At 38.4% G+C, this 10294-nt stretch overlaps 1 protein-coding gene across 1 annotated transcript in view; it reads right to left on the reverse strand.

Annotated features, from left to right (window-relative positions):
• Positions 1 to 9526, reverse strand: part of MYO16 (myosin XVI) — a 476542-nt gene extending 467016 nt beyond the window's left edge. Inside the window, exon 1 of the mRNA XM_045567153.1 lies at positions 9271 to 9526. Coding sequence (XP_045423109.1) covers positions 9271 to 9496 — 226 coding nt within the window. The 5' untranslated portion in view covers positions 9497 to 9526. The remainder of the gene's footprint in view (positions 1 to 9270) is intronic.
• Positions 9527 to 10294: the final 768 nt, after the last annotated feature.

Genomic DNA, 10294 nt, shown 5'->3' on the forward strand with positions numbered 1-10294 from the left:
GCTGCATTTCACAGCTAGAAAGTCCCTTTCTCTCATTCTACCAACCTCTTAAAACCTCTAAGGGAGCACAGTTTCAGATTCAGACTCATTTTACCCCTCCTCACCCCAATGAGTGAACGTCCACAGCAATTCCTTTTAAACAGACAGTATATCTTTCCATCTAGGTTCTAAATACTTCTAAAACACATATTTTTTTCTTTTTTCAATTAGTCTTATGGTACCTAGTAAAGTTGTGACTATCTAGCAGGCAGTTAAAATAATTAATACTTCTCGGGAATATGAATTTCACTAAATATTAAGCCATGCATTAACTACATGCAGAATCCTTCAGAATTTAAATGTACTTAATTTCCAACTTTTTATCTTATCTGATTTTGAAATAGGCACCTTTAATTACTTAGCAGCTGTTATCTATTAACTGAAAGCATCATAATCCAATGAAGATAGCTATGTAAATTCTAATCTGCCCAGGATGGCTAGATTTGGCATATACATGAGCTGTGCATATTTAGATGTACAAATCTCTGATGTAGATGTTGTCTGTGGAGCTGAAATCTCACCCTGTTCTCCAAAATCCAGAAGTCACTCTTTTGTTCTTTGTGGCTGCCCCAGCAAACATTTTATCTGAGCTACATCTTCCTGCATCCTCCCCTCCTGTGCTAAGATAGAGGAAATAATGAATTCACAGCTTGGCTTCCTGAGGGTGGTCTGTTCCCATCCTATTGAGCAGTTAACAAGACAAGACGGTGGTGGTGCTGATAAAGCTGTCACTTCCCTCATTCTGCCCAGGCGTGGTGCCCACCATGGAATGTGGAAGATGCAGACAGCACTGCATTGTTAATGTCTTTTCACAGGGAATGTTGTTTCCCCTTAAATATGGAATGATGTTTTATATTTGCTTTACAACCCAAAGTATCTAATATATAAGACATTCATATTGGTTAAATCCAACTCTTTTGGGGAGGGTCTACATATATTCCATGTCAAATACATATTCCTAATTTTGACTTGGAGAAACATTTATCTCTGCAGAGTATTTAGCACATGTCACATCAAGTTATGCTCACAAAAATGCATATATGGATCCAGGGTTAGTTACCTTCTCAGTCCATCTGGCCCTGGTTTCAATTTCTGGGAGGTCAGCTGAAATCCACTTATTGACTGTCACATTTTCTGACTGCCAATTTGTGTAGCTGGTTGTAGGGAGGTTAGGGAGAGAGAATGAAGCTACAATTCAGTACAAAGCCATCAACACCACTATGGAGACAGCACCGGCCCAGATGGGTCACCTTCATAAAGACAGCATTCACTCAATGCTAGTGGTGAAAAATTACAACGAGCTCCTTCTTTATTTACACCCTAGATACTAAAAAGCAAATTTAAGAAAAAGTTTGTTTGATGATCAACTGCTTCAGAACTATAACTTCTGAGACAATCTAGTCAATGCAAGGAAAGGACTAGATTAAGTAATTACAAACTAAATTAATAGGCAGTACCATTTAATTTTTTATGTATAAAACATGTAAGGCATATGTGAAATTTATTCTTTAACCCAAGTCTACACTTTTGGGGGTGGGGTGGATAGAGAAGAAAAATCTCAGTCTTGATGATTTACTTATGAAATTCTAAATCAGGAGATAGCCAGTACATCAAGAAGTAGATCATCTACTATATATTGATCATCTACATATTCTAGGCATATTATTAGAGGAATCTGGATAACAAACAGTTGATATTTCCTAGAGATTATTCAGAGGAGGTAAAACTATCGAACTTTACAAGTTTGCAACTGAATCAAAGTGACTTCAAGGTTTCTGGCCCAGAGGACCAGGGGAGTGACAGTGACATTAGCTACAACTAGGAATCAAAGGGGAAATTTTGATCTGAGAAGGAGACAAAGGTAGATATGCAACTTGGGATGTGACAAGTTAGAAAGGTAAGGCCATCAGCAGGGTGGAACTGGAGCTCAGGAAAGAGGTATGGGTAGGATTTGGGATCATTGCAGTGGGTGAGATGGATGCAGTGGTGGAAAATGAGGTCTTCTAGTGAGAATGGAGGGAAAGAGAAGAGAGTTAAGATAAGAGCCCAAGATATGGTCATGAGGAAAGGGAACCCACCAAGGAAACTGGTGCAGGGGTTTGAGAAGTGGGAGAAGAAAACAGAAGTATCCCATCATTATAGCTTGAAATTTCCCTTTTTACCTAAGAGACGACTTCAAATTTTGTGTTAAAATAAAGGTATAAATGCAGTGTGGCAGTACAGGTCTGTAACTACACTCACAAGTTCTTCGTGTGGCTGGAATAAAACAGGCCCCCGGTAAATGGCATATTAATTAATAAATAAATAATTTTAAAATGCTGGGGGAAAAAAGAAGATGATGACAGCAAAGCGGGGAGAGGCAGAGCAGGGAAAGATGAGGGAAACCCCCAAAACATAGAGAATACTTCAACTGGCCTGTGGACATTCCCTGGACAGTAGCATAGAGCTAAACTAGAAATGAAGAAGAAAGAATTTCAAATGGCAGTGATGGCAAATCAACTTGTGGGGTTAATAGTTTGGCTAATTGGGCCATCATAAATCGGTTTGAGAGACAGTATGATGTTGAGGACAAAAACATGGTCTGTAAACTCAGGTAGCCCTGAAATAGCAATTTCTTCTTCTGAGGCTCAGTTTGTTCATCCACAAATGGGGTGTATCCTACCTACTACATGCCACTATCGGGAAGGTTCAGTTAAGTCAAGTCATGCAAAGCACAGACAGTGCAGAGTGTACCTGCATATGCCAGATAATAAAAGTGCTGTCAATTACATTTAGTAAGAGCATATAGTGGACAAATTAGTAACTGAAGGCATTTGGGGGAAGCGACTCTAATGGAGGAATGTTCATTTCCTCTGAAGTGTGCCCTGCATGCTTCCTCTCTGTCTCTTTAACTCTGCCACAAACTCCGCCTGTCTCTGCCTCTCTCTCCCTTTTCCTTCATGTAGTGTAACTCAAATAGAGTTGAATTAACAGCCCTAAAAGAAAATTTAGACCAAATTTTCTCTTTTAGAGAAAAAAGAGTTGCTGAACACATTTTAGATTGATGCAGTATATTAAAATGACAAATTGCACACTAAAATATCACCAGCTCCCAGGAGAGAACAATAAACCATCGAAGATACTAAATTTACACTGACAAAAACACAACATATATAAAGTAAAAAAAAATTCTAAATTACTTTTAAATGACATGCTACAAACCTCAGCATAAATAACACCATAGACACGTTGTCCTTTGAAGTAGTGTATTTGATTCTTTATACTCAGTATGCCAATAAAAGTACTTGGAACTAAGAAATAAAATTATTTACACAAATACACAATCTGCGAAGTTTAAACAATAATTTAAATGGAAAGTTTTTTCTTATGGCAATATATTTTACTTTCTCGATTGCATAAACATGTGCATTTGACTATTTTAGCAGCCTAAAGATAAATGAAAATATCACCACTGTGATTAAATGAAACTTTTCCCTAGATACATTTTTAGAAGAAGTAATACACATTCTAGAGAGGTTATAATGCCTCTAAAGACGTTGCTTGCATTTTCAACACAATTAAATTTCTTAAATTGCAAGAAAGTCATATTTTTTCTCTAACACAGTGAGATATGTAAATACTCATGAGGGGATTTCCAAGGTAGATGAGAGACTCAAGGGAAGTTTTTATACACACACACACACACACACACACACACACACACACACACACATAAAACCATACTTGGGTCAGCTCCAAGTAGTGAGTAAATATACCCTGTTATGGACTGAATGTTTCTCCCCAAAAGCCATACGTGGAAGCCCTAACTCAAATGCAATGGTATTAGGTCGTGGGGCCTTTGGGAGGTAATTAGGTTTAGATGAGGTTATGAGGTGGAGTCCCCATGATAGGATTAGCACCCTTATAGGAAGAAGAAGCTCATCTGAAGACACAGCAAGAAGGTGGCCATCTGCAAGCCAGGCACCTTGATCTTGGACTTCCCAGCCTTCAGAACGGTGATAAATAAATGTTGCTTAAGCCACCCTAGTCTACAATATCCTGATATAGCAGCTCAAGCTGACACAGACACCCGTTACAGCCAAATATTTTAATTTTTACATTGCAATAATGTATTTGAAGTTTTAGCAATTGTGAGAAATTCAAACTCTTTTGTTGAGCTCTAGGAGTCATTCAACTACTTCTTCATTGTTTGATGCTAACGCTGACCTTCCTTACTGCCCCCCACCTTTGCTTCCATTAGAAATGGGAACTATTTCCTGAGAGAGATAAAGTTACATAGGTTGCCCTTCTGAGGAGATTTTCTTCCAATATCTTCAGAAATTTCTTTTGTGCTATTTCTTTCATAAAGAATAAACATATGGTGTGTAGGAAGGGGTTTATTATAGTCATGCATGCATTGTAAGAACACAAAAAAACATTGTGTTTGTGTATGTGTGTATGTTTTGGGGTGTGAGGGGTTATTTTTTCTAATTCCCGTTGTTTCTATCACTTTGAGTGCCTTAAATTGGTCATTACACCAAGAAAAACATGAGGCTTTCCTGTCTGGTCCTATTTCTCCATTGCCATTCAAAAACCAAACACAAAAAGTTTCTTCATAAAAACCCAACTCAAAGTTAGTCATGGATTATTCAAATAAAAAATTACTCTTTGCTCCTTTAGAATTGAAAATTGAATCTGACTGCTTACTCACATTTTAGTGTCCTTATACCTACATTCATATATAAATAATCTGCTATACATAATGCACTTATTCATTTAGGACACTTAAAAATACGTGCTAACAAGTGGCATTTGTGGTTACCAAAAGAATTAGGCAAGAAATTTTGAGTGACTATTGATAGGATTATGTTATATTCTAGCAAAGGGTATCTGTGTATATGTGAAATGATTTCTCTGAAGGCAGATTTCTGTACTCTAAAAGGTACAGGAAAATTTTATGATAGGATATCAAATAGTTAAGAATACAGACAAAGGAGTGGAGAGGCCATGCCAATCCATTTCTGAAACACTTGATCATATTTGATCCTTCTTTTTAGTTATTATTTTTATATCTATTTTTATAAGTTCTATTATTTTCATAATGCATTTTTCTGGTCCATTCATTCTCTCATTCTTGCACATTCCCCTCTTTCCTTTACTTGCAGTTCCTCTTCTGCATCCTCACTCTGAGCCAAGAGCTGTGCTTCAGTTAGCTTTGGAACCAGTAAGAGAATCGCACTTCCCATCACATCTCCCATTCCCCAGACTGGAGGTTCTCAACTCTCTCTGTGCACCACGATCTCCACAGCATCTTTGAAAACTGCCCTGGCCCCACTTCAAATCACCATCTTCATAGGTAGGTCCTAGATATTAGAATTAAAAATAAACTCTCCCTAGATGATCCTGCCATGCAGCCAGGATTAAGAACAACTGCTAGGGATCGTCCTAGCTGAAGCCAACCCTTTCTGAGAGGCACCAGATCTCATCCCGGTGTGTGTGCTCAAGGACGTGCTCCATCAAGTTTCCTGCCTTACCCCAGTGTCACCAGTTTTTCTCTCTCAAATAATTTATTTTTGTCACAATACATACTGGCTGTTATTTCCCCCATCATTAAAAAACACCTCCTAATTTATCTTCCCTCTGCAGCGATCTTCCCATTTATCTCCTCTTTATAGAAATATCCTTTAAAAAGCTTTTTATGTTTTCTGTGTCTGTTTCTATTTTCCCACTATGTTTGGAACCCAATCCATGAAGTTTTTGCTCCCAAAAATTCACCAAAAATAATAAGCTCCGTACTTCTAAATGCCATGGTCCGCTCCCAGTCTTTATCCCACTGACGGAGCAGCAGCAGCTGGCATAATAGATCAATCTCTCTTCCTTGAAAATTTCTCATCACCTAGCTCCCAAGAAAGCAGCCTTCCTCTCTTCCTTTCCTCCTGGCTGCTCCTTGTGGTTCTACCTCATTTCCCTGAATTCTTCACATTGACATTCCTCAGGACTCAGTCCTTGGACATATAGTTTTACCTGATCTGATTTCCTAAATCATTTTATCCACTCTCTGGGCTTTTGATACCATCTGCATGGTTATGAGTTTCAGACTTATATACCTAGCTGGAGTGACAGCCCCTCTCTTATTCTTAGCTCCTAGAAACATTCCTAATGTAGCTAATGGCATTTTATTCTTCTAGTTGTTCAGGGCAAAAAAAAAAATATGTTATCTTCAAAGCTCTCACTCCTTATAGTAGGTAGGATTTGGCCCCCATAATTTTGCCATTTGGTGTTATGCCCGTGAATACATTATCTGGGGAAAGGGAAATATGGTTACTAGTGAGCTGACCTTAGATTAGGGAGGTTACTCTAGCGAGCACAGGGTAATCACATGGGCCCCTAAGAGGAGAAGAGGAAGGCAGAAGATTCTGTCACAGAGATGCAAGGATGAAAAAAGAAACAGGCAAAATATGCAGCATGAGAACAAGCATAGACCCCACCCTGGATGCATCGTGGCTGACCTTGAAAACAGAGGAGGGGGCCACGGTCCAAGGAATACAGGGGGCGGCCAGAAGCTGGGAACATCAAGGGCAGTTCTCATGAGACCCTGATTTCATTTCAGTGAGACCCATGCCTGATTTCTGACCTACAGAACTGTAAGATAATACACTTACAGTGTTTTTCAACTACTAAATTGGTGATAATCTGTCAGCAATAGAAAATTAATACACTTCCTAAGCCAATTAATCAGCATTTCCTGTCAGTTCTATCCTAAAAATATATCCCAAAATTCACTCTTTCTCACCATATCCTTGTTCCATTTTGGTCCATGCTGCCACCATCTTTCATCTAGCTTCCTGCTAGAGCCTCCTAACCAAGGTCTCTGCTTTTGCCCTCGAAATCCTTCCGTCAGTCCAAATACAGCAGCCGGCTGGTCCTATTAAGTCATACCTGGTATGCACACATCAGGTCTTTTGTCTGCTCAAAACTCTCCACTGGTGTCAGAACGCCACACGCAGGACAACCAGATCCCGGCACTTGACCACCCAGATTCCACACACTCCGGCTCCTCCCCTGCTCATACCTTGTACACACTCTGCTCCCCTGCGTGGTTGTCTTGCTGTTTCTCCCACAGACTGGCATGGCCCACCCACAGGCATTTGTACCCCGCTGAAATGCTTATCCCCAGATATCTGTGTGATTAACTCCCCGTAGCCTCCAGGTAGTCTCCTTAGCATTGATCATTCTGTATCAAACCATTCATTTACCTTATTGCTCACGGTCACCCACACCAGACAGCTGGGCATCAGAGAGGCAGAGATTTGTCTGCTTCATTCACAGTTGTCTTTCACATGATATAGCCCCAGTCAGTATCTGATGAAATAATGCACTTCTCCCACTGAAGACGACGCTCAAATTTGTTCTTTTGTTCCTATTCCCGCTGCAACTATCCCAGCCCTACTCTCTCTTCTCACATGGAAATTTCATTAGTAGCTCTTAGATGGTGTGCCCACTTCCAGCTCCCAGCATCACCCTTTAATCCACCCTATGGATAAACACCCCTGACTAAGCTTCACTAGAAATCATCTGTAGCACACAAATGCCCTTCTTAGGACATTATAATGTTTTGGGGAAAACATTATAATTTATATAATAGCTGCCTCTTGGTCTCTGGGTTTATTACTACCTTACTACTCCAGATTTCCTTTTAACCCTAACATAGACATTATTTTGTACTGCAGATATTTTGCCTAAGAAACTTTATAACTTTCCCAATAAATTTTTGTGTATTCATTAAATCAATACAGAATTTAAGTTTAAAGGCCTGCTTTCCAATTTATGTTTGCTGTGACAAGTACTGTCTGGTGAGCTAGGACAGATGGCTTTACACTCTTTCACTTGACACTGCTGGAAGGTATGAGATGGGCAGGAAGGAGCAGTGAACCCAGTGGACATTGTCCCTGCCCTCAGTGTGCTTACAGAGTCACAGAGGAGATAGCCATTCAGTGAATAGCCACAAGTGAGAAGAGAATAATAAAATGGGAGGTAGGACTGCTATCAACAGCCATCTAGAGATTGTGATACCATGGCTGAGATTCAATTCCTTCATGGGTGAAGTAAGAGGATTGGACCAGATGATCTCTTAGGTACATCCCAGCTCAGAGATTCTTTACTGCCATTGCCATTTAAAATATGTATATATATATACATATATATATATACATATATATATACATATATATATATCAGAACTTCCTAAAGTATTCTAGTTTAACTAGCAAGCCCACAAAAAACCATGAAAAGAACAACTTGAGTCTCCCTATTATTTATAGCTATTATTGTATATAATGTGCCATCAGTTTTCTTGGATACAGATCCACAATCCCTATTTGAAAGCCTTGAAACATATATGTCACTAAATTAATTATTTTTCCAAATTGAACAAGTTAGAAAATATAAATAGATCAGGGAAAGTTTTACCATTAAGTAAGCTACAAAAAAAAAAAATGGTTTCAGAGTGTTTTAGATTTCAAATTGTGGTTAATAGATTGTGAAGAATGCTTCTTTTAGATTAATTCAACCACTGGTTTTAGAGCCAATCAAGGTAAATTGATTTATATCTGTTTCTTTGAAGCCTTCTCCATGTACACCAGGGGTGGAATGCTTCTCTCACACTAGCACTTGGGAAAGTAGATCATGAAAACAAAAGAAGAAAAATCCATAAACAAAAATACATGAAAGATGAAACAATTAATAGTCTTCTGAAGACAACTGAGATTTGGATTTGGTATTCTTAGAAAAATGTGATAACACAAGCCAGCAAACTTTAAGGGATAAAAAAAATTAACTCATGTCCTGAGAATTTGGGGGGAAGTGAGTTTACTTCTGTATCTACCTGTGTATGAGCTAGTAATTAATGCCTTTTACAGTCCAGTATCACCATCAAAAAAATTCATTGATAAAAAAGTTTCATTAACTATTTGAATGGACAATTTGAACAGAAATCACTTGCTGGTTTTAGAAAAATGAATACAATAATTTCACCAAAATTTTATATTATTTTTCATTTTACTAGGAGACTTGGGACTCTTAATGATGTTCTTTGGAATGAGCATTTTTTCCTTGAATATTTTAGCCAGTTAAAAGAAAGCTGCCTCTAATATTTAAAGGGAATTTTATCTCCCACATCCCCATCAAAACACACCAAACAATATAAAACATGAGAAACCACACCAGAAAGCTTTTTTCTGTTTTGTCATGTACCTTCTTTGTCATTGTGGTGGATAATTGCGTCTTGTATCATGTCAGCAAGGTTAAAGTGAACTTTCTGGTTCTTCCCATGCTTCAGCCTTTTCAAGAATCCTTCTTGCTTCTGAAAAGCCTTCTCGCGTTCATAGTAGGCTTTGATTTGCTCACAGCGCATGCGCTTCACCAGACGCTGCCTTTGGCCCAGGGGAAGGGACTCCAGCAGGCACTGGTCAATTTCCATTTCATGGGATCGAAAAACATTACATAGCTGAAAGCAACCTGAAAGAAAAGCATGTGAAAGTCAATGGACCTATTATCACAACCGGTGTAGTAGCACTACAAACTATACATGATTTTATATTACCCATCACACAAGTCATAAACTCATTCAATTCTCTTTGCACTTGATATAAATACAAAGACGTTTATACAGATTGGGGAGAAACAGAGCTAATGTTTTATTCAAGATTTCAAAGTGATCTACAGATTCAATGCAATCCCTATTAAACTACCAACATCATTTTTCACAGATCTAGAAAAAATAATTCTACACTTTGTATGGAACCAGAGAAGACCCTGTAGAGCAAAAGCAATCTTAAGCAAAAAACAAATTGGGAGGCATCATTTTACCAGAATTTAAGCTATACTACAAGGCTACAGTATCCAAAAGAGCATGGTACTGGCACAAGAACAGAGACATTGACCAATGGAACAGAACTGAGAACCCAGATATAAAACTATCCTCGTATAGCCATCTAATCTTTGACAAAACAGACAAAAACATACACTAGGGAAAAGAATCCTTATTCAATAAATGGATCTGGGAAAATTGGATAGCCACATGTAGAAGGCTGAAACAGGATCCTCTCACCTCTCACAAACATCAACTCACGATGGATAACAGACTTAAACCTAAGGCATGAAACTATAAGAATTCTTGAAGAAAATGTTGGAAAAACTCTTGTAGACATTGGCCTAGGTGAAGAATTTATGAAGAAGACCCCAAAGGCAATCACAGCAACAACAAAAATAAATAAAT

This window comes from Lemur catta, chromosome 13, assembly GCF_020740605.2.
Source record: "Lemur catta isolate mLemCat1 chromosome 13, mLemCat1.pri, whole genome shotgun sequence".
Taxonomy (NCBI): domain Eukaryota; kingdom Metazoa; phylum Chordata; class Mammalia; order Primates; family Lemuridae; genus Lemur; species Lemur catta.